The sequence below is a fragment of the Gasterosteus aculeatus genome, chromosome 11 (assembly GCF_964276395.1).
Source record: "Gasterosteus aculeatus chromosome 11, fGasAcu3.hap1.1, whole genome shotgun sequence".
Taxonomy (NCBI): Eukaryota; Metazoa; Chordata; class Actinopteri; order Perciformes; family Gasterosteidae; genus Gasterosteus; species Gasterosteus aculeatus.
Genome location: NC_135699.1, coordinates 15,343,535 through 15,369,191, shown reverse-complemented (window position 1 = coordinate 15,369,191; position 25,657 = coordinate 15,343,535). Strand labels below are relative to the sequence as shown.

General features: G+C 42.7%; 2 protein-coding genes across 4 annotated transcripts in view; one reads left to right on the top strand and one right to left on the bottom strand.

Moving 5' to 3' along the window:
- Positions 1-25,657, top strand: part of mrtfbb (myocardin related transcription factor Bb) — a 50,056-nt gene that overhangs the window by 9,009 nt on the left and 15,390 nt on the right. The gene's annotated exons all lie outside the window — the stretch shown is intronic.
- shisa9b (shisa family member 9b) lies at positions 465-13,241 on the bottom strand. Of its 2 annotated transcripts, none has more exons than XM_040191439.2 (4): positions 12,618-13,241; positions 10,898-11,004; positions 5,463-5,603; positions 465-3,389 (listed from the first exon to the last, which is right to left on the bottom strand). In XM_040191439.2, the coding sequence occupies exons 1-4, from the start codon at positions 13,124-13,126 to the stop codon at positions 3,004-3,006; spliced, it is 1,143 nt and encodes a 380-aa protein (XP_040047373.2). In that variant the 5' UTR covers positions 13,127-13,241; the 3' UTR covers positions 465-3,003. The 2 variants fall into 2 exon arrangements, with proteins under 2 accessions (XP_040047373.2, XP_040047372.2); XM_040191438.2 differs by having other exon boundaries at positions 465-3,392; positions 12,618-13,236.

Below are 25,657 nucleotides of genomic sequence, written 5' to 3'. Positions count from 1 at the left end.
AAACACCATTTGCTAATTAACAAAAATGTCTCCTGGCGTTTTCACAAAAACGACAGCGCTCCCAGCGGATGGTTAGAAGTTGAGGTCTAAGAGAAGCCTGTAAACAGGAGTTCTTTGGTTTTTCAGTTGTCATTTTATTTAATTTAAAACATTGCCATGGTTGAAGTATTTGTAAATGTGTATTTGAATAAATCTCTTCGCATTGTATGATTTGTGATGCTGCGATGGTCACGAAAGGTAACATCAGTATTATCCCTCAATGACGGAGTAAATGTCTGAGGGAGAAGTTGTATCCTGCTGTTGTTACTGATTGAATGTGATTGAATAACCTGTTCGACATAAGCTGTTTTTTTTTTCTCGTCTTTAGTCATGCAACTATATTACATTATCAACGCGAAGCTTCCTGTTAGTAAATTACTTGGTCAGGTTATATAATGGAAAACATCAAGGTCAAAGAAAGACAGTTTTGTTATAAATAGCTTTAATGTAGACGGTATAATGACACCTCACTGTATTCTAAAGTAGCACACTGATACAATGTAGCGTGCTGTACAGGAGAGAGCCGCGTGGTCCATGTTGTAATCAAGAGGAAGTGTTTTATGAAGAACTACCGATGTTAAAGAAAACATCCCCCTGTAGAAAATGCACACTGACGTCCATCACCAGACAAATGTTTGTTTTCCTTTTTAGTGAATAAGAACGAGGTCAGTTGAACCAATTGCAAAACCCTAAAAGCTCTACTAGTTTTACGGTAAAACCACCAACGCTGTGCTCAAGTTGCTCGTTGCCAACGACTATTTTCTACACTTGGATGGTTTATTTAACACATGGAATAAGACGTCTTGTATCGTCCTAATAGACAGTCTTGTTGGTTTTTCACATTTTAAAAATATTTGCTGTTCCAGACGGCACTGAAACCATTTTAAAACACCACAACAGACTGGAACACATAGATTCAATGCTATTTCACACAATCCAATACAACAAAAATGTCAATATGGAGGTTATCTTCTTTACTGCATAAACAATGAATGGAAAATATGTCAAAGATAAGTAAATATCCAATAACGTGATAGAGGATGTGAACTCTGTGAATATATTAAACGGCATTGTAACCATAGTAACTTTGTATTGTACATGATTAGAACAGTTAATGAACTAACAGTGATACAAAGAATAGATAGTGAACTGTATTAAAACTGTAATCAAGGCGCTTGCATTATAAACTTCACTGAAATATAACTGTTAATGTGTGTTGTCACTTCTGTATTGCAAATCAGATTAATATTAATTAATAATATTACAGTAAAACTTGGTGAGTAAATAAGTTTTTGTGTAGCTTTATAACAGTGTTTGCAGTATCTTTGAGGACATAATTAAAATAAAACCACTTCTTTTGACAAAAGAAAATCCTTCATTGGTATTAGACAACATTTTTTACATGAACACAAATCGTCTCAAAGAATAAACTCAAGTTTAAATAGTGTGAACAACACGTTTCTTACTACGGTGAAACACAAGCAGTTCCGTGCAGTACGTCTACATGTTTTGGAAAACGGTGCATATTGTGTGTTTGGACTGGAAGTCTGTGAGATTTTGACTTGAGTACATAGACGCGCTCTTATGCTGCACGAGCAGTTTCCACTTCCCACAGCAGACTGTTCATACACGTCCCCCCAACCGCATGAGCAAGACCTGCAGGCAGCAAGGGGCCTCTTTTACTGTATGTCGGCTGGCCGGAAAATCACATTATTTATGAAAACAATTGGTCTTTCAGGTGCGTCATGACTTGTTTTTCTACTGAATTCTTCTGCTCGAGCTGAAATAAGAAGTGGAAACAGATCTGTTTAACAACAACAGCAGCAGCAGCAGGTAAATGTGTCGCCTGTCAATTAGACAAAAACGGGTTTATATGTCTTTAGTTCACCCATTTTTTTTTTAGTAGTAACAGAGAACAACCTTTTACTTTGCTTCACGACATTTTTACATTCAGCCTATCAGAAGCTCACGAAGCTTTAACTTCCCAACACTGGACACGGCTGCTGCTACTGCTCCACTGGTTTCACTGGTTCCAGACTGACCGGCCCAGATACATTCGACCAATGTGAGACTTGAATCATGTAAATTTTCTTTTTATAAAAGCTGAGAGTTTTTAACTTTTGCTGTGAACTCTGAGCCTCCGTCGTCACACTGAAAATGACTTCTCTTGTTGGGCTCAATGGACCAGTGAGCCCAATCACTGCGATGATACTGGCAACCACACACATGCTGGTACTGACGAGAGGCACTATTACACAAACGCCACACCGCTTCAACACTGCTGCTGCTCCTACGAATGTGTCCATCAGTAGGATGCATTTGGGCAGTGAAAAAAGTAATGTTGCATTCACAAATTTAAATTGAAATCATTTTTTGTCAACACTTGATGTTGATTCCCCTTTAATTCTTTTTAGAAAGAATGAATGATAAACTTAGGGGGTCTCCGGTTGTGCAGCATTTGAAAACAAACTTGAGTAAGTTATTGTTGGATGAAATGTAAAGAGGAGTTGTGGGTGGATGAAAACCAAAAGTGAACTTTGACATTTGCAAAGTCCTTTTTTAAGCCAAACAATGATGTTTTACTAAATGTAACCAAGTGGTCATGTTGTTTAAACAGTACGATGTCATTTTGTTTTAATTTACAAAGTTTCCACGATGGGTTAGGGTTGAAATTTGTCTCCAGACGAACTCATTGAGAAAGCGGTCTAGTTGTAAGGGTTACATACAGAGTTGCATTTAGACAAATCTTAAGGTCCAATAATTTCTCCGTTACTATTGGCGATAGCACTGTACGTGTCACATGTCGGGTATATGAGAGTTGTGTAACTTTTGTGTTTTGCTTTAGCCGCTGGATTATACGTTTATCGATGACAACATTTTGATCGCTGTGAACCTCCTCGTGGATCACTGAGTGACACGGACTCCTGTTACAGTACACGTCTACCTGTCAGTCCCTCAAGTCCCTCATACTGTCACTTCCGTCTTGCTGTTGGTCACAAAGTACGGTTGTGGCGGCATGTAGCGGGCGGCGTGCAGCTCCTCGTCCAGGATGCAGAGTTTCTTGGGGCCGTAGCCCTGCCGCAGCCCCAGCGCGTCCCTGCTCCCCCAGGGTCTCAGCCCCCCGGCGGCTGCGGCGGCGGCTGCGGCGGCGGCCGGGCCGTAGGACAGCGACTGGGTGCTGTGGCTCTTGGGGCTTTTGTATTTGTGTGCGTCCTGCTTGGCGGACACCTGCCTGGGGGGGCTGTAAGGATTGCTCGGCTCCGGCTCCGTGTCCACGGCCTCCGTGGGGAGGCTTCCCTTGGTTGTCATCGCCATCACCTGCTGCCGGTTGCTGTAGAAGCCGTCGTTCTCTGCTACCAAATATAGATAAACAACATATTTCCTAGTGATTTTCTCCTCATTAGCCATTGCATTGTGTCCTTAGTACCGAGCTAGACAGGCAGATGGAAATAGAATTATGTTGCATGAAACAAATTGATGTGCCATATTAAAATCATGTGCAGTTCCCTTGATAGTAATACCCGATAATGGTATTTTTAATGGATCTTTACATCGAGGAACTCGCAACAACTTTAAGGAGAATATAGTATCTGACGGATGAGTTCAAAGTCCTTTATCTGCCCTGTGAGTGTTCATTCGGGAGGGCTACCGCCCCACTCATTAGCATGTCACCATGTGGCAACATTTCACCAGCCACAGCGTAAATTACACCCACACTGCAAAGTAATGCTTGTAGTTTACTAAAAGGTGGAAGCTTAACAAAAACCACCAACTCAAGTATGTGTTTTACGTTATGCCTTCCTGTCAGCCATTACGTAAAAGTACGGTACATTATCATAAACAATGTGATTAGGCTTGATAAATAGGATTTTATTGCTTTAAGGTGCCTCCCATGTGGTTCTAGGACCGACAGAGCTGAGCGGATTGCATACGTGTGACATGTTTGACATGCTACACGCCGCATGGCCCCCTGGGAAATGTGTTCTAATGCTGAAACTGTTTTTATCAAAGCGGCGGCACTGCCCTCGCTGTGGGTAACGCACCCAAACGGCATCTTTCCTTTGCAGAGACGCCTGCTGGGTTCTGTCATATCGCTCTGTCGACATCACAGTTGATCCGGTTGTATTTGAGGTCATTGTTAGTTGGAGGAGATACAATATGATACAATTCCCGCGGCTCACAGACTAGTCGAGTACTTTTCTGGCATTTATTTTATTTTGATCAGCTGCTGCAGTTTGCTCATAAAAAAACCCCTTTAGTGTGACTTTATATTTCAGAAACAATATGACAACTGTGTATTTGGGCACTAATTGAGCCTCAGCACAAGCTACAGGCGTTATCCTTTTTATAACATACATACGTGGATCCGATTTTTATTCCACAGATTTGAGTTCCATTGCAACATTTCCGATCTTTAATGTGGTCTCTTCTCCGGCTGCAAGCTTGGGCTGATCTCGGTCACCCTTTGTGTTACAGGAAAGCGATGTGGTGCTGAGCTCTCTGTACGGCCTCAATGCTGGTACATGTACACTACTGTATATGTGCATCTCATCGCAACTTCCCAACTCAGTTGTGTTTTGATTGCTGCTGATTGTCTCCTGTCCCCGGTCTCATTAGCTTAGATTTGCTCTATTTTTATTTTCCCTAATGATCGGCTTGTTTGACGGCACTTCAGCGGATTAGCAGCGGAGTAGCTTCGGCTGCTCGAGTGAATAACAAAGAGAGTGAGCTATTTTATTTGATTGGACCCACTACACGCACACCCGACTGTCCTCCCGTCCATCACTCACAATTGATTCATCTATAAATAAGACTCCCGTTTCACTGTGCAAAATAGCATCAAATGCACATCCGCAAATACCTTTTATTACACACCTCGATTCTGCATTTATTTAATTAATTCTCTGCTAAATTATAAATGTGAAGCGGCCGGGCTAATTCAATTTGTTTTGGTCAGAGAAATCTAACACTAATCCACTGGGATGTTAACTCCTGCAACAGACAAGAGAAGCACTAGAATAGACATTACTTCAAGAATGCCTGAATTCAAAATGTAAACATAATTGGATTCGATTGAGAACTCAATATATTTCCTGATTATTTTTGCTCCACGGTAACATAAAGACTGTCATCAGTGTTTTGATGTGACTTCACTTGGACTCCTTTTTAAAAAATGTATAATTTGCATTTATTCATGATGCAAATTCCAAATGCACCTTCAGTTCCCCTCTCTGCCGGCAATGATGCACTATGGATCTGACAGTGAATTATTACATACATATATATATATATATATATATATATATATATATCCTGATTCCGGTTCACTCAATGAGACTGAATCTCTTATATCTTATATAATGCAGAGAAACCGTGATTATTTATGCTACATTCATAGAATAAGATGCTAATTAGATCCTTACCCACAGCCTTCAGCGTGGCGTACTTGTTGGGGTCCTTGACAGGCTGGTGCTGTTCGTAGGGGCTGGGAATCCTCCCCACGGCCGGGTACAGCTGTGTCATCAGAGTCGATGCCTGAGCCATGTTGTTCATCTGGTTGCTATCTGAAGGAGGGGAAAACGCAAATGCAGATTTCCATTTAGGATTGGGCAATATTTCATCATCTTTCAATGGAATCCTACTGGGAGGAGATCATATAGGAAATCAGATATGGTTATTCAGAATTATTTTATTCATATAGAACATGGTCTTTCTTAATTTCATAAAGCTGAATGAATTTCCTGTATAGATATCGATGGAAAATATATGGCCATCTCCTCAGCCCTAATTCTCTTTAAATCGCTGAAGTAATATGTTGAAATATCTGCTTCAGCTCATACAAGAGTCAATAAGTTCATCCTTGTTCATCCTTTCAATTAATTATAAAAATACATATTCCCTTAAACTGGCTTGGTGTCCTCTAAGTGATGCTTGTATGATCCCCTCATAAAAATCATCTTGATGGATGTAAGTATAGAATTAACGCTGCTGTAACTTTGTAGTGTCACTTTCTTTTCTGGGGGTGGGGGGGGGGGGGGGCAGCTGGAGTCATGGCTGCTCTTTGTGAAACTGTGCTAATCCCACAGTAGACATCTGGGAAATTAAGGGGTGCACAGTGAAGAGACCGGCCTCCTGCCTGCTGGCACGTCGGAGCAAACAGATGTTCACAGTGTGTCTGGGTGTTATGGAACGCAGCACTTCACAGCAGTGCCGTGTGTTTTATATACGTTTATATATTTAAGAGGAGAGACATCAACACATTTATTGGCCACTACCTGATGTGTGTGGTTTTGCTTATTCATGACTTACTTGACCTCCTTACATTTATGTTTCTATGCAAATGATCCCTAATGACCACATGCAATTAGAGGGAAGTAATGGACGTCTTTGCAGAGTTTGTGAGAGTTGCATCTTGTTTATTGCGGGGATGCAGTGACAGGAGGAAGTGACGGTTGTGACGCGAGAAGAAATAATTGAATAAAGCTCCGTGGTGAGAAACTGCATTTAAAGCGTATTCACTCGAGTTAGGAAAAATTCTCAAACGTCACAGCGAGACGCTCTAATTAACGTTTCCTCATTAATTATGTATTAATCATCCGTTATACTTCCCCACTTGTGTGATTGCAATCAAATGCAAAAAGGAAAGTTTTTGCCTCTAGCCGCCCGACTTCATGGGTGTGTTCACGTGGACCTCACGAGGTCGACGTGTCCGCTGGATGGCACCGGGAGACGGGGCAGCTAGTCCGTTTATTACTTGCTGCTATCGGAGGCCGTGATCCATTCGGTGTGAGACACTCATTGTGCTGTTGGTCATGACGCAAACCATCCACCACTGTTGTCTCCTCGTGACGAGTCTTGTAGTCATGGAGACAACAAAATGCTTTACCAAAAAGAAGAATCCTCAAATTGTAACGAGCAGTCCGCACACGCGTCGAATCTGTTGCCTCTTCACATGTCTTTTTTAGGGCTTGTTGACCTGCTTCAGTTTCATAGAATTCCCGGTAAGTGGGCCATGCACACACGCTCTCATTCAACGTCCTCTTGTTTAAGCTGAAGGTCCAATTCGATTGTCTGCTTACACAGAATTCATTTAGTGTACTTCACTTGTAATTCCTTTTAACCTTGAAAATACATGATTGAAACATTGGTACAAAACACACAAACAGTAAAACATTGAGATCAAGTTAGATTTTTGGTTTACAGATCAACGATTTTTGGTTGCTCGTCTGTTGAACCATTTGACCGTTGTGCTGATCTGATGCTGAGCTCAAGGTCGGGGTTTCTCTTTAAAGATGAATCCTTTCTAATGTTTATCCATGTACAACTGAATCCTTTGGCCCACTTCTGATGTCTATTCTATGTCATCCATTCACTTTTGGGTGATTTCACTGCACTCTGTAAATGAGGACAGTATTTTTGCGAATGTTTGGTGCGACTTTGCTATTTTGAGGACACCAAACAGCGGTGCGGATGTTTGTTATTGTTTTTCTCCCTTTTCTTAATGTTGATTTGTGCTGTTGACTGAGTGTCGTTGGAGCGCGTACTGTTGTCACAGCCACAGCTTTCATGTCAGCTGCTGGAAGAAAGTAGGCCACTTCGGGAGACTTGTAAGGTTAAAGACTCCACGGTTGTTGTGGGAAATAAGCGAGTGTAACACTCCAGACACAGACGCCACCCTGAAACTCATAAAAGATTTAAGAGGGTATTTTGGGAGCTGTACGCCCTGAAATGAACGGCGCAAGGAGAAGGTTGCTCTTATTTACAGGCAGCCTACTTCCAACTTAGTGATGAAAATATTCTGTTATCTCTGAGTCAATATCTTTCCATCTCAGTATCTTGGAATGTGAAACGCTGTTTGTATTATATCTGTGTATTATTCTGTTATTAGAAGGTAGTTCTCAGTTATACTCAAACTGATGTGTACATTATCACATAAAACAGTATTTTTAGCATATATATATTGATGTAACTATTGATCTGGTAAGGATAGTGGGTTGAGTGTCGAGTATTTTGTTGACAGGCGTTTGTAATTAAACTACAAGTAATTAAATACACAATGTATTAAAAATATGCAATGTGTCCACTTGCTAAAAGAATCCAAAAAATACTTTATTTTGATGCAATGCTGTTTTTATTAAGCAGAGTACAGAGTTCTTTATTAAGTTAATAATTAGTTTAAAGGAGTATTTTATGCTGTTTGATCATTTATAACAAATTTAGTTTATAACAAATTTCCAGACAAGCGGCAGTTATCTACAATACCAACAAACAACACTTTTGAATTGCATACTATTGCCTATTTAAATGACTGTAACAGCGTGCGTCACAATGTCTCAGTGCTGTGTTTTTGTCTCTCCCATAAAAGCATTTTGGATTCGATCAGCTCGACATTTATAACTTTTAACCATTATTGAGCTCCTGAAAAACAACAATTTTCAACAGTAATACCTTGAACTAGTGGAGGGCAGATCTGGTGTGAAATAGCCCGTATTACCCTGGAACAACCACCTTGTTCTGTAAGTGAGGCAGGATACTGCTGGAGCCTCAGCATACGACAGCAGATATTTGTCCACACTCCTTTGCATCAGTCTGGTTTAAGGGTGTGTGTGTGTGGGGGGGGGGGGGGGGGGGGGGGGTGTAGACTGGCATGCTCCACTGCACCAGTGGAGTGTTGGCTTTATTGGAGACTTTATTCTCTTTGACCGATGAGCTCGAGTAAAAAGAGGCCACGCTTCACAACGGCCCCCGTGTGGCCACGTGGAAAACCAACGGGTGGCGAAAGTCTGCGCTACTGATCTTGATGCCCTTGACATGCAGTGTGAGGAAGAGGGGAAGCCTCCAGAGCGTTTTCAAGCACTGGGGTGTACAGTGACCAGTATGGCTTTGGAAGTAATCACAGCCACCTCTAAAAAGCCCAGCTGGAGAGGGCAAGCACAGGACTGGTCCGTGTGGCTAAATGTGTCACCACACCTCCGGGAACGTCGCAAGAATGTCAAGAAAACGACAATCGTCCTTGCGCTTGTTGCCAGCTCTATTAACTGGAGTCCGTCCCATTTATGCCTGTAAGATGCACTGTGCCATGGATCTCCCATCCAAGGTCACCGAACAAACCGAGGAGTAGAATATCAATAATGAAGCAATGTTCAACTTGAATGACACGTACGTTGTTTTACCAATTATACTTAGTATACGAATAGGTGCTTGTATAGTATAATAACTGGATTGCGAAACAATACAATAGTTAACGTGATGTTGATGTCCAGTAAAAAGTCTCAAAATAATTAAAGACTTGTGCCCTAGTGTATACTAATCAAACTGTTGTTCCCCAACCTGTCTCACCGCCAGACGCAATTAGAGATGGTTTAAGAGGGTGAGACACACACACACACACACACACACACGCCGATCTCATTATCTACTGGTGAATATTACTGATGGGAAATCTTTGAGTACATCAGATGAGACGACAGACTTAAGTAAGAATGCATGTTTAATGATCGTCAGACACTAATATATATGTATATCATATATATATATTTATATATACATATATATTCTATAATTTCCTGACTCAAAGTAAGAGGCAGCTGGGGTGAAATGCACATTTTTCCAAAGCAATTCATTTTTCATTTTTGTGACATAACCTTTAAATAGGTGGAGTCACTGCGGAGCGGCTCTCATCATTGATCATTTTCTTTCATTCACTGTGCTCCGGGGACCAGCTGGAAAAATGGGATTTTAGATCAGGACAAATGCTCCTCAGGGTTTTCCCTTACGCTGTGCGTAACGTTAGATGCTGGAGGTGGATACAAACTTAAACCCATCTGTTAAGTGCTGGCTTTTTATTTTTTGAATCCTCCACACTACACAGGTAGATTTACATAAACTGTACATATTATACCAAGGTAGCAAATCTCAGTCTCGGAGTGGTTTGTAATTAAACAGATCATTATTCTGTGTGGGAGCAAAATGTAAGATCGCACGCCGATTTTAGAATGTTTGTCACGTCACTGCTGACACCTCCACGTTTACTTATATGAATGCCTCTTAAAAGTTAAAGGTTATTCTTGTTTGTGTTACATTGCATTTGTCACGTCAGTGATATTTATGCTCAATGAGACGGAGTTTGTGACCTCACAAAGTGCTGCGGCCTTCTATCAGTCACGTCAAACAATTAGATTTAAGTTAAATAGCCCATTTAGAAAGCTGTTGGGGTCTGTGTTTGACTTCGTAACCTTAGTAACCAAACAATGTACATTCCCTTGATTGCTACGATTTTGTGGGGTCAATTCGCCGCGTTCATCAACGAGAAGGTTCTTATTTCAACCGTGATTCAGTGAAATCACTCACTGCCCTCTTCTGTTGAGAACACACTGATTTCTGGCCTGCGATCCAAAAAGTAATCTCCGATATTTATTTGCATCTGCCTCAAGCGAAGACTCTTTAGAAGCATCTAAAGTGAAGAAAATCAGCTTTGGAAATGTTCCTCCTGTGACAGACGGACCACGTCTTGACCTTCCGGGTCGGGCTGTCCGAATGAAGAGTAATAAAGCGCGAGGCCGATGCAGACTATTCGTGAGTAGCGGCGCTCTAGGTTTGTCATGGTGATTATTGCATCTCTAGAATTTTTGCTGACTAATTGCTAATTGGCTTGTTGAGGGATTTTTTTCCCCAGTTTCAGGACATCCGTGCAAATAAACCAGGGTCCCAATTTCCGGTTTATACTCGTTTAAACTGGAATCTGAGTTAACAGGTGACTTTTGCAATTGGCTGCGCTCGCCAAGAGACGATGGCGGCAGCATTCGTAAATGAATTCAAGCCGGTCGGGACTTTGTGCTGCTGACGTCACCGTACTTACGGAGGCTGTTGGCTGAGACGCGGGTCTGCATGTTCTCGTAGTGCTGGCCAAGTCCAATGTCGTCCGTATGTTCTGAGGCAGGATGTCGGATAACATGTGCAAGAGCTCTGAAAAGATCAAGTGAAATCTCAAGAAAGGATATTTTTCAGTAAACAAGTACAGATTCTTTTCCCTTTGAGATCTGGCTGTTCCTCCTGCAAAAGGCTCCTCCCAAAAAATGTGACAGTTTGTTTGTGAAATGTTTGTTTGTGACATCATTTGGCAGCAGCATTGCATTACTGCGCCATATCTCAGCTGTATAAGTTGACAGAGTAGGGGAGGAAGGTTACAGTAAGCTGGAGGCAGGAAGACAAACTGCTGTCTCCGGTGTCAGAGTCATTGAAGTGGGTTGAGATGCCGCCACATTTGTTTACCCACCAACCTGGCTCGTATCGAACGTCTCCTACAATTCCCACAATGCAACGTGGTAGTATCTTTCTTAGGGCCCTACTTCATGTTCAACATAAGTTATTAAAGCTGTTTTTTGTTTTTAAAGCAGTCTTGGGGGAGGGGGGGGGCACTCACTAGTGGCCATTGGTAAGAATGTGAGGTTAATAACTGAGCAGGTCAGGATCCTGATGAGGATGTCGATCAAGTCAATGGGCCACCCGATGTAGGGAGCTCTGTCTTGGGCCTAGCAAGGTGGTTGGTAGGGCAGGGGCTATATTCCCAAGGACAAGCATGAACCCATATAAAAGGTTTGGTAAAAAAATTCCCATATAAAAGGTTTGGTAAAATTGTCTTTTTTGGAAGAAGGGGAAAACGAACACTCATGTCTTCACGTGTGCAGTTAGTTCTGTTCATTAGCTTTGAGTTGCTCATCATAATCCTCCCATTCTCATATTCTGAACCTTTAGGATTTGCTGCCAGAACTTCAATTGATTATCGTAGCTGTTCACAGTGTACAGCTATCCAGTGCTATCCACTTCAAGAGTGTTTATGGCTTATGAAATCAGAACCTCCATGTAACTCATTTAAATGACTTTGTACAAGTCAAATTCTAATAGCGTTAAACAAAATGTATTTTTTTATTGCACTTTAAGGATTTAATTCATAGCCTGGACTGCAACAGACTAATACAAATACAGGACAACAATGGGCCGTGTTTCCTCAGACATTTTCTGCAAGAGAAAGATTGACTGTGTTTTTTATGTTCAAACTCTCTGCAGGTGCTTGATGCTCACAAGCACGTCTGCATCAATCAACATTTTCCCACCTAATAAAAAAAGTAAAATCAGCACGCGGTGCCTTTAAAGAAAACTCGTCGTAAATACTATTAAAGAAAACTCACAATATGTTACCTAATTGTTGGGTTCAATTGTATACTGAAAATGAAGACTGAAGACATATTGTATCACAAACCCAAACTGGTGTATTTTTAGTGCATTTTAGCGCTTTCTAAGTTATTGTATTTCAAAAAAAAAAAATAACGGCAATATAATCCATATTGAAGAAGAAAACAGAATTGTGTTTGTGTCCGAGGGACATGGAAGTGGGGAAATGGACGCTGAACAGTTGAAGGCTTTAACAGCTGAATCCGGTTTCCCTTCAACTCCAAGCTTGACTTTGAGTGTGTTACCTGTTGCACAGGTGAGTTAATACCCGGTGGCCCGGTGACGCACAACAAGATCAGCTTTTAGATGTTTCCAAAGATCAAATCAAATGGCGCACGCCGACCTACCGTGACATGTTTCCCCGGTGCGGAAGGTGCGTCTTTTCCAAAACCAGCTTGGTGAAAATCCCCACCAGTGCCACAATGGCCACGACCCCGCAGATCACGTACGCGACGAGGTTGGTTTTATCCTTCGCGGCGTCCAGCGCCACGTCCGCTTTCGGCGGGGGTCTCCCCGTCATCATCGAGGGCGGGGTGTCGTTGTTCTTACAGTTGGTCTGGTTCAGCCGGGAGCTCCTGAGCGAGCAGCAGAACCTGAAGCCACAGCTGCCGCAGCAGTACACGTAGTCGGCCGTCCGGCACAGGAACGGCGGATCCCACTGGCCCATCACGTCGTAGTAGCCGCGGCACCGGTCCTCCACGTGGGGGCTCTCCGTGACCCCGCGCCCCCCTCCGTCTGAGTCGTTGAACCCGGCCGCCGGCGTGAGTTGGTCGCGCGCCTGACCCGGCTCGCCCTCCGCGCGGCACGCCCTCATCTCCACTAGGAAGCAGCCGAGGAGCAGCTGCGTGCCCCGCATCGTCGCTCACTCGGTGCCCCGCTGCTGACGCGCCGAGAAGCCCTCACGAGTCCGCGCGCATCTCCCGGGTAGACGAGACACTGTTGTGCGTAAAAGGCGCAGTGCGCGCTAGAACTTTGGTCTCCTTGAGTAAAAACAAAAAAACAAAACAAAAAGGCTGCTACAGTCGATCACACACACAGAGCGAGAGATGGGAGGGGGGTTACAATACAACTTGTGTTGTATTAAGTCCACACTTGTGCTTTCAAAACAACCCAATAACAAAGAAGAAAACACCGCATTTACTTGGATAGAAAGGCACACAAGGTGATTTTGCCAATCGTTTTGATCAGCTCTGTAAGATATCAGTCACATGGGAACCAAACGCATTGACTTCTCTCAGGTTACTCCGTGTTTTCACTCATGTTTGGCTTGAGAAACGTGGTCGTGTCCACTTGAACGTCTGCCTTTGGTTCATCTTCATGATTTCCAAGTTTTTGGAGGACTTTCCCCCTGACCTCTGATCTTCCACCAACACTTTGGTGAATGACCAATGAGTCAGAAATTAGGATAGTGTTCATGTATTGTAATAACATCTTTTGATATCTGTTTCCACCCGACGAGAAACAGAAACACTTAAATCAGTTTTAAATTTAGCTTTTAAATAAAAATAATCCTTGGATGTTATTACAGCTGAGTAAGAAGTATTATGTCATCTATGTGCCTTGGATTACAGTTTGATTAACCTTACAGATGTACTGTCTAATTTACTTTTATGTATTCCAATGTTCATTACATCAGCCTGAACGTTTCAACCATGAACCTTCAGCTATTAATTACTGACCGTTTACAAACTATAACAGATGATGAAGGGGACTTGATGAAGGCGAGCGTGGATCTGAAAAGAAAGCCAGCTATTTATTTTTAGAGAAAAGTTTTTATCTAAAATTAGGATTAGTGGAAGGAGGCTCACCATCTGCCACTCGAGAAATCTTGCTCTCTTTTTTTTTTTTTGTTTGATGTCGACTCGTAGCCATGGGAGGCTACTGTTATTTACGATCCTCAGGGGAGGTTTTGCTTGTCTCGTCAACTATAAATTTGCCCAGCTTCAAAGAAGAAACTTCAGAGTTCCTTTTTTAAAGTTAAAAGACTATTTTCATTAAGACCAGATAAGATCCATTTGACGACGTCTCATTTAAATGTTCAATTGTAAAAGTGGATCAAAAGCCGACAAATTCACCAGACCGCATTCTGTTTTGGCGGCTGCGAATCTCCTCCCCCAGTTGGTGTTCTCGCCGTGGGGCTGCTCAGTGCCCTTTACGTCTCGTGAAACATTGTTGATGAGTCACTTTGTTCATGAATCATACAGAGAAGTTGATAAACCCTTTTTCCTTTTTAAAGCTTCATCTTGTAGATATTTCGTTCACACCGTGCACCAAAAACAGAAGAATCTGATTAAATGATGAAAAGTTGTGTATGTTGGTCTAGTTTTGAAAGAGGTACAGGGGACATATTTCCACAGGACGTCTCTACAGTAATCACATGTGAAATTACTAAATTTAAGCAAAGGACAACACAAGTTTGTTATACTGAGCAGGCGGGAGACGTGTTTCCAAAAGAAATATACAAAGTTTATTTCTGCCACAATTAAAATCTATCAAAAAGGTTACTGTGTTTTCCAGGGCAGGGGCCTTCATGCTCAAGGTGAGTGAGGGGGAGGGGTGAAGGTATAAACTAAGAAAAGTCTCCCTTGCCATCCACCTCTTTTTCAGTTTCAGGTAGCAAAACAAAATCAAATAAGGGACATTAGGACTTCAATCCCAATAAAACAGCAACAAGTTTATTACAATAAAAAGAGGGTTTGGGTTATGTCCACAAAAATAGGGTCTGTCTTATCCCCATAAAAAGAGGGTTGTTTTATCCCCATGAACAGAGGGTTCTTTTATCCCCATGAAAAGCAGCAGCAGTCCGAAAAGAGTACGGTTCGAGGTAGCCGGGTACCGAGCCCTCAGCGTGACATCGCTCCGGCACCAAAAGGGAAACTAGCAGACCCACGCCGTCCAACCTGCCAGCACCTGCACATATACTCACCTAAAGGATTATTAGGAACACCATACTAATACTGTGTTTGACCCCCTTTCGCCTCCAGAACTGCCTTAATTCTACGTGGCATTGAGTCAACAAGGTGCTGAAAGCATTCTTTAGAATTGTTGGCCCATATTGATAGGATAGCATCCTGCAGTTGATGGAGATTTGTGGGATGCACATCCAGGGCACGAAGCTCCCGTTCCACCACATCCCAAAGACGCTCTATTGGGTTAAAGAAACCAATTTGAAATGATTCGAGCTTTGTGACATGGTGCATTATCCTGCTGGAAGTAGCCATCAGAGGATGGGTACATGGTGGCCATAAAGGGTTGGACATGGTCAGAAACAATGCTCAGGTAGGCCGTGGCATTTAAACGATGCCCAATTGGCACTAAGGGGCCTAAAGTGTGCCAATAAAACATCCCCCACACCATTACACCACCACCACCAGCGTGCACAGTGGTAACAAGGCATGATGGATCCATGTTCTCATTCGGTTTACGTTCTAACTCTACCATCTGAATGGCTCAACAGAAATCGAGACTCATCAGACCAGGGAACATTTTTCCAGTCTTCAACTGTCCAATTTTGGTGAGCTCTTGCAAATTGTAGCCTCTTTATCCTATTTGTAGTGGAGATGAGTGGTCCCCGCTGGGGTCTTCTTCTGTTGTCCGTCTGTAACGGTCCATCCGCCTCAAGGTTGTGCGTGTTGTGGCTTCACAAATGCTTTGCTGCATACCTCGGTTGTAACGAGTGGTTATTTCAAAGTTGCTCTTCTATCAGCTTGAATCAGTCGGCCCATTCTCTTCTGACCATCAAGGCATCAAGGCATTTTTTCGCCCACAGGACTGCCGCATACTGGATGTTTTCCCCTTTCCACACCATTCTTTGTAAACCCTAGAAATGGTTGTGCGTGAAAATCCCAGTAACTGAGCAGATTGTGAAATACTCAGACCGGCCCGTCTGGCCCCAACAACCATGCCACGCTCAAAATTGCTTAAATCACCTTTTTTTCCCCCATTCTGACATTCAGTTTGGAGTTCAGGAGATTGTCTTGACCAGGACCACACCCCTAAATGTATTGAAGCAACTGCCATGTGATTGGTTGATTAGACCATTGCATTGAGATTATGATAATTGTATTGCACTGCGAAATTGAACAGGTGTTCCTAATAATCCTTCAGTTGAGTGTAAACGCGCGGTATTATGGTGCACGGATAGACACATTGGCGTGCAATTAATTATTACGTACCTGTGCGGTGGAACACAATTTTGCGCCACACCAGAGAGTGCGGAGCGTCTGCAAAACCTGCAGCCAGGCAACCCGGAAGAAGAAAGTCTGCACCCGTCGCCAGAGAGAGAGCAGATCTACCGATCCCTTCTTATATGGCAGACAATTAAAGGGACAAGACCGCGAATGGGCAAAGAGCAGTCATCCTGCTACACGTGCATCGATGGCAGGGACTCGGGATACGTTGTCTGCCTCCTGCTCACCGGGAGAAACAAACGCTCAACCACGGGGAGTGATTTGTGCATCGGTGCCGTTCCCAAGGACGCTTCCACATGTAGACGAGGGGGACAAACCACCAAGCTTCTGATGAGGGGTTGATGCTCGACCTCCAGAGCCACATTTAGGGAAATACAAATGCATCGTTTCAGATCGCTGAAGATGAAGCACATTCTCTGGTGTTGTATTCGTAAAGCAGATGGTGGTTAAGCTCCTTAATTATACTTTAGTTATGTGGTCAAGGATCTGGTCAATTATGTTTTGGCACAGTGAAAACCCGTAAAATAAACCCACGGTCAAAACCCGTAAAATGAACCCACGGTCAATCACATTAACATGTACAGCCAGTGTCAACATTGGTGTGACAATACTCTGAAGAGGTTTTGATGCTACATCTTTAAAAGGGAAACGCTGCATATTCATACTTGACACAGGTTTTGTTCCCTTGAAATTTCTGTTCTGTGTGTCCTTGTGTTCTTTTTATAAGTCCAGTCTCGTCAAATTCGGCTGTTCTCATTAGGGCTCTATATTTATCTGTTATCGCAGTGGCTTCCTCGTGTCATTTTAACGTCAGCGTTTTGAGCAGGTTGAAAGGAATCGTATCACAAAGGTGTGCTGAGTAAAATCAACATCTGCTTCTCTCAATACACAACACTGCTGTTCAACAAATAAATTGTTAGTAGCTTTTGTCATGCAACACCATAAAATAGATACCAACATAAATCCTTTAATATGCAAATATTTCTCAGAAAGCCGGCTGGCCTCTCCTGATCCGTAATATCCACGGCCGTGGCCGGGAGAACACTTCATGTCAAAGTGCTGTTGTTACATCAGCGACCATTTTCATCATTGAATGAACTATTGCTGTTTCATAAATGTGTTGAATTCCACATTTCAGTCATTTTCCGTTGAAAGCGACCCTTTGTTGGGTGTTTTGAAAGATAGTTTGCTGCTAAATATCAACAGAGTTTAAAAAAAAAAAAAAGGGTGAAACCTGATTGAAACCAGTTGGGTAGATTCTACCTCCCTGACCACGTCACTCAAGTCTGCGACCGACAGAGACTTCAGACTCTCGTTTTTCGTCCGGCGGCGGTCTGCGTTGCCCTCGGAGCGTGTGAGAAGGACACGGGTTTGTTAACACTCAAGTTAGTCGCATAGAGAGACTCCTTCGAGGTGTCGGACCTCAACGAGCACTGACGAGGCGGCGTTGTTTCATGCATTTCACGTCCCTTTTTCAAATCAACCTTCAAAACAGGACTGGAGTTTCTCACCATTTGTATCAGCGGTGAATGACCACAAAAGGTGTGCTCGTGACTTACTTTCCCATGACTGTAGACGGCTGAGACTGATATTTGGGGAGATATGCAACATGTTAAACACGCTGTAGCCGATGTTCAATCGCTGCTTCCCTCAGTCTGCGTCTTCGTTTTACACACAGTCGGGAGCAAAGAGCACTGCAGAGACATGTTGTCATAGTTACGGGAAGAATGGCTGCGATGACCAGGAGTTAGACAGACTGATGGCACACAGTATTTCATGAGCCGGTTATTCAGCTGCAGGATTTTACTATGAGTTTTCCTACGGATGAGCTCGTGAATGGAGATGGTCTGAGCTTCCGGATCACTTCTTGTTGTGTTGATGCATTTGGTCTCTTTTTAGTGGTTGGGAGCCGTGGATTATTCCCAGAAATTAACTGTCCTATTTTTCTCCCCGGAGAAAACAGTTTTAACTGGATGAGAAAAATGTTCATTTTATTTTATACTCCAATCCCTGGATGGACCTGCTCACAATGACCAAAGCATTTATTATTTAGCACCGAGACGAACCTTTTTGAAATAAACGTGTAAAATTGAAAGCAAAAAGAACATGAACGAAATTCGAGTGTTTGACATAAAGGAAACTTTTGTCTTTAAATGATAGTTTTTCATGAGAGTAACTTTTGAGTATTAGAAATAGTATTTAAAATGCTGTCATTTGTATATCTTTTCATTGTTTCACAAGCACTAACATATTGGTCATGCTCTCCGCTCGGGACTCTGCCCTGTGTGACGAGAAGATGTATCCAACACATTCATTCATCATTTCTTTCTTAACTGGCCCTTACAATAGGTAAATTGGCCCGTTTTGACCGTAGTGCTTTTAGTAAGTAAGACTGAGCTGATGATGACTGAGAACTGACTCAGACGTGCACTCCCTTGCTCTTTAGATGATTGGATGCAGGTATTTATGCTTTTTATTCTGACAATGAGTGAGTTAACCGCTAACCGCTAATTGCTCGTTTGCTGGAAAAAGCCTCTAGAAAGACTTCAAACTCCTTCCAAATAATAAACCAATAAACCAAATATGACAGTTCTGTTCCTCTTGGACAAGAGAAATAAAAGTAATAGTATAATGGGTACAATTTAAACAAGATTTATTTAATTTTTTTGTCAAAAATTGGACGTGTTCTGATCTAAAGATTCTTTTTAAAATTCTACTGTTCAAGCAGCGTAGCTGATGAATATCAAATACCTGCAGAGCAAAGTGGATTACAAACAAAAACAACGACAACAACAAGGTGGCATGTAAACTACCTAATTCTATTAATTCTAGTCCTTTTCTCTTCCCCTCACAACCTGTCTGCGGGCCGGCGGTCATCCTGCTCCTGGGAGCGGCGATGCCTGACGGTGGGCACCTACCAGCCTATTCAGGACCCCATCGGAGGGGCTGCAAAGCCCCAGCGGGGCGGCCGCCTTCGCACCAAAGTCGATTGGAATGCCAGGCTCATTACGGTGGGATGAGAGTTCATCTCTCCTCCAACTAACGTGAGCTTCACGGGGGTATAATGAGCCCCCTGACCGCTGGGAGTATCACGGGGGTATAATGAGCCCCCTGACCGCTGGGAGTAGACGCTCGTCTGGCTTCCTGTATTGTATTAAACCGTAGGTTACGGGGTCACGGATGACAAGAATGACTGACCTCCATTTCAAGAATCACGGCTGTTGGTCATTTTCAGATTCCATCGAGTACTCACTTGCGTGAGAGAGACCCACATAGATGGGCCTGTAGGGGGGGGGGGGGGGGGGGCGTAATGCTTTTGGTGCTGGGGACATCAGCTGCTCGGAGGGGACCTTCCACAGCAGAGATATGCAGAACCGGGCTGCCGGACTTGGCCCATTTCCCAGAAAATGGTGACTCAACTGTCGCAATAATGTTTGAATGTCCGTTCAGTCCGCTCCCAGGTTCAAGTTAAATGTGAATATTTTCTTTACTCCCCTATGAAGATAATCAAAATGGCATTCGGTCAAAATAACGATAGGATGTCATCTTGGAAACAATGATCAGATGCAGTCCTTGTCTTCTGCGACCTAATTGATAATGTGACCTTAACCGGTGTCCTGTACGAGTCCACCGCGTGCTGCTCAGTGGAGACCTCCGTCTGGGCAAGTGAAGAGGACATCAGTGAGAGCTTCGGCTGCTCGGGTCTCCTGTGCAATGTAACATGAAGCGCTATTCTTTGATCAGGCCTATTTTGAGCCCACACATTTTGCCGGAGCAAAGCTGATCTCCCTGACATGCACTCAGGGAGGATTGGCAGGAGTGACACACACACACACACACACACACACACACACACACAGGGAAGACTCTTGGCTCGGTTATCCAATCCAATTGGGTCTAATTGTGACCTTTGAGGGAAAGTCTGATATCCGCTTGCCCCCCCCCTCTGAAGTGTGTTTATGTCTCTGTCCATATTCTCAGTTTGCTTATTCAGTGGAATTATCAGCTAAATATTACTTAACTAATTTTATAGATTTGTCTATTATTGGTGAAATATGTACTTGGCCGTGTTGAGTCACAGCACGTTGTTGGCTTGTTTTAATGAGCTGTTCGTGGCGCTTCATCATTTCAATGCTCGACAAGTGACTATTTTGACAACGTGATCAAACTGCTGCCTTTGTTTGTGGCCCATATGGCGCTTTTATTCTTCTGGGCGTCTGTCAGTGCGCTGCTAGGATGGACATCCTTTTTTTGCAGTTATTTGCAGTTGTACTCAAGCAACACATGCAAGTTAAAAACGTATATCTTCACCAAACATCCCTTAAACAAAGGCATGTTTGGTTAAAATGTGAGTGTGTTCTTTTGTGTCAAAGTTAGCTTTATAGTGGAAACCCTAATGAGCAACTATAAAGCAAAGGCTGCAAATGGGAACAAAAGGAAAACGCTAAAGAGCTTTTTAGCTACTGTAACCAGAGGGATTTCATATCAACCCTTTAACTCTTATCTATTTAAAACAAATGTCATGCTTCTCCAGATGGAAGCGCTCAGAAACCTCAGTGGCTGCAGTGAAGTTCTTGCCAAATGACAGTGTACCACCTCTCAAATTGTTCTGACATTTACAATCAAGAGAGTCCGGTTGAAGCTGGTTTATTTGTTTAGGCCTTTATCGCTGCTGCAGACTGTGAGGACTCAACCGCAGCCCGACTGAGAGATAAGATTAGTATTCTCTTTGGAAATTAAATGATTCGCCAGTAATCAGGTTCTGCATTTAATTCAGAGTTCAGCACCAATGACTGCTGATTGGTTGCCGCCATTTCCCCACAAGAAATTTCATTTTTCTGCATTTCGCTTTGTTCTTAATAAAATAAGACAAAGGAAATTCAGTACTTGAGTTTGAGGCACACGGTTTGACAAATCAGGACTAATGATTGCAGACTTAGCTGAAAGAGAAACCGTTCAACTGTTTGATCGTGAGGTTTGTTTGCGCCTGATGTTTGCTGCAGATTTATTCTAAGTGATGACTTTGTTTTCAGCTGTTTACTCATTTCTGCAGGATTTCTCCAAAAGGATTTCAATAAAATGTTATAACGAGTCAAGAGCTTTGACCAAAGAATACGTTTAGTACTTCATTCTCCAGATTTTCAAAACATCTACTTCGACACATGTGATTGTTATGACTCGTGTTGTGATGAAGCAGACATATGGGCCTTTCTCCCCTCATGTTGGATGGTTCATCCTTGAACAACGCTCTATTGACTCTCTCTAATTTTGGGTTCCCAGGTCATAACGGTTTCCCCAGCAGCTGTTTCATTTGATTAAGCGAGAACCTCGAGTACGGAAAACCAGATTAGCGTCTGACGGATCCACGAGAGTTCTGTTTGATGTGGTGAAGCAGCTTGAACCCCCTAAAACAAATGGTACCTCCTCCACCTTTAGTACTTCAGTGAGACTTTTTATCTTTCCCCCTCATACTTCATAAAGGTATTCTATCGAAATAGGTGAAATAAATGTGAATGTGAACAACAACAACCTTAGCATTTTTAAAAAAAAATTAATATAGTTTGATATTTTGAGATCCTGTGGAATCATTATTGATTCACTCCCAACAAAATGCCTGCAAGGTGGAGAATTTACTGACTAACATGATCTGAGTCGCATGGCTTCGTACGCAGCTCTTTACTTGGACGGAGCTGATGGAGGGCACGTGGTCTGAAAATATTTTGAAATGATCACCATGAGATACTGGAGCAACACGCCCAGATTGAACTTACTAGCTGTGTCATAAAGGCTTGAGTGCCACCATGTGTCCGTAATTACATCCAGGAGACCGTCTATTCCCTGTTTTAAAAGCATGAGGGGGATATTAAGGCTCGGCCAGATCACAAACGTATCGATGCTCGTTTATCCAAAGCGGCTGAGATACTTTGTTTTAGAGCGTGGTTCTTAAAAGCGTAACTAGACAAAAGACTGTTTTAACAGGAAAAACAAAAGCTTTGCATCATAGTGTAAAAAGGATAAAATCCCCCATAAACATCTCCATCTATTACACCAGGTGGCAGTGTAATCCTTCCGTCCACTCGCTGGCAGGCTGGAGACGATCCACTTTGACATTGTGTGAGAGGGACAGAGACATGTTCTCGCTCACATAAACACCTGTGTGTAGTAGTTTACAGCAGTTCAACGGCCATGTGTAGATCACCCCGATATTCTAAGCTTATAGTGGTGTTTTAGATGTATTGTTCTCTTCACTTAAATTCAATAAAACAAGCTTCATCAGATAGATTCAACTTTAAGTGCAAGGCTTTAAATACACCTATAATATTACAATGTTGGTTTACCACAATCTCATCAACACACAAATCCGATTTTCACAACTTTTCCTTTTAACAACATGCTTCGCACAAAGTTCTGTTATTATATATCAATTTTTTTTGTGGTGGAGTAGAAGTTAAAGTGGAAGTCATTTGTAAAACTAGGTGGCGGTTCCTAACATGCCAGGATATAATATAACGTAGCTGAGCTCCTGGTGCCCTCCTCTGGTGAGACTCACTAGTAATGTGGGCCAGCTTGTTGTTCACTCTCTCAGTGAATGTGCGCGAGGCCTGTTCTATTTTTATCTTACAATGCTCTTGATTCGATTACATAATCGCCTCATATTTCTCCCAACAGAGTATATTTTTCTCTGTCGATTAGTGAGAACATACTCTCCCAGGAACCCTTGGCCTTTGCGACCTTCGACGCATGTACCATGTGGGTGTGGGATCTGCACTTTACAGCTTCGGGCCTGAGTAAATACTGCAGCCATTCCAGGCATCGCTGTGAATGGCGAAGGAAGGAAATGTCTGTAATCAGAGTGACTTCATCGCTTCCCGTAGTCCAGGCAGGAAGTGAACCGGGTGCAGAGAGACGACCGTAGTTGAATAGAAGGAGCATGTCGTTCAGACCGAAAGAAGGGAGGTCTGAGGTAACTTCTAGTCTCTTTAAAGTATCACATATTACACTGGTATCATATGATCATGACTGTGACATTACTTTTACATTTTTGTACGGCAAATCTGCTTGCAGGCAGTGCAATTGTTTGTCCATTAATGTGACCTTGTGTTGTCTTTTCTGTATTACGCCACATTGTACATTAGAAAACAACCCAATTGGATTTACATAGCGCTCAATGTTCCTTTTGTGGTTCAGGCAGCCGCCGCTCTGACCGTCCTCCTTCCCCGAGGCCGCGACCACGGTTACACTGCTGTTACACTGTTGTTGTTACCTGTTATTCCAATGAGCAAATGTTATTCCTGATATTGTTTCGGGGATGCTCAAATGGATTGCATACCTCTTTGCCGTGTTAATGGTGAGTACTTTGTTGAGAGGTCAAGGAGAAAATGTTCAAATTTAAGATTTTAAGAGGACATCTGCATACTGAATAATATTTCTTTAGGATTCACTCGTGTCCCACGAGGGTTTTAGCTGCAGAACAAAACTGAGTTGTTATTGCAAACTGAATAAGGTAAAAGGTTTTCACTTTTCGCTCCACATGGAGGAGCGATGAGATGCCAGATGTTGCCACCTCATCGCTCTTCATATTGGCGAATTAACAGTCATTTGGACGCATGACGTTTTTCACACTCCGGGTAAACAACTCTATTTTTGTGACGATATCGTCACTCAAGACAATGCAGACCTAAACAAAAACATGTTTCTGTAAATGTAATTATAATTAAAAACACATCCATTCAATAACTACTTTTTAACAATTAGTGTTCCGCTTATAAAATAAGTAAGTACAGTAAATTTGGTGTGGCAGCAGAGCAATGTCGCTAGGTGTTTCACAAGAGTAAACTTAATTGAAAATAACAGTGAACAAACAATAAAATGTAAGCAACCCCAGACTTTAAAAACCCCAAATTAGACCAGCAGGAGGTGAGGGCAGGACACGGCTTGAGCTTTCCAGTTGAGCTTAGGGGGGGGGAGCAGGAGCAGCCAGTAATCCATGTAAAGAGAAGCAGGTTGACTTAATGGGGATATGTGGACTGCTCCATCCATATGGATGTTCACAGGTTCCCGACCATGAGGTGCAGGTTTGTAAAAAAACCAAACTGGAAAGGAAGCCGACAATGAGATGATGATGACTCGCTGAGGCAGGAGAAATATGAATTGCAGTAATTTAGCGAGGACGATATATAAAAGCTGAATGATCATTTCTGGCGCCTGTGAGGGCCGGAGTGTGCTCAGGAAGCCCGTCCAATCCTTTCAGAATATGGATGTGCTCACTGCCGTGAAGCGACAATCACAGGAAAGAGCACTTTAGACAAAGTAACATGGAAAACAGCCCAAAAAACTGTGCGGGTGATACCACTGCAGTCGGGAGGACGGGATCTACCATATCAAAGAGCGTTCAATGACCCACAGCAGAAGACATAATTATGTCATTGGAGCCTCTGAGAAAAGCTGTTTTAGTGAAATGCTTCTGACTGAAACCACATTGGCATTTCTCTCAATTGTTGCGTGCACTCAACAACTTTCTCAAAGAAGTTTGAAATGAATGCCACATATATGGAGGTTTGTTTCAACTACATGTTTAACATCGACTGGGACGCCGTATTTCAGGTTTTGTTGGTCAATTTGCAATATAAACCAGGTATAGACCAATGAAAGCATGGGAGGTAAAAAAAAATGTCCCCGGGGCTTGAGGGAAGCTTTATTTTGTCCTTCAGATCAATGAGGAATCACAAAAAAAATGGGAAATGGTAGAGAAATAGTAAATTATTGGTCTGATAAGCAGAATACGTAGTGGAATACGGTGTGATGCTAAGCTTGACATCTCCAAGTTCATCAGCAAAGAACGACAGAAAGGTCCCTAAACAAGTTAATTGCCGTTAAACGTTTGTTTTCGGTGAAGTCGGGCTTTTCTAAAATTCCACAGTTGCTACACTGCGACCTTCAATACGCCGGCCGGAAACAATAGTTATATTAAACCAAGGCAAACAACTGACTTATCTCACTTTCCCTTTGCAATCACCATATATGAAAAGATAACAAACACGTCGTCTGTGCGGCATAAAACAGGACTATTCATAGAGCACGTGGGCTTGTTTTGCCTCAAAGCCTTTTTGCAGTCTTACAACAATGAAAGAGTTTCTGTTGACGTCACGCTTCCACTTCCAGTATCACACAGCATCCGGATCTTTGCCTGCTAGAAC

Bases quoted from the DNA above. Each gene is read 5' to 3' on its own strand.
- shisa9b (XM_040191438.2), bottom strand. From the start codon at position 13,126: ATGCGGGGCACGCAGCTGCTCCTCGGCTGCTTCCTAGTGGAGATGAGG. The intron at 11,005-12,617 runs GTAGGTCGGCGT...TGATCTTTTCAG, and splicing joins CACCGGGGAAACATGTCACG to AGCTCTTGCACATGTTATCC. The intron at 5,604-10,897 runs GTAAGTACGGTG...CCCCTCCTTCAG, and splicing joins CGTCTCAGCCAACAGCCTCC to ATAGCAACCAGATGAACAAC.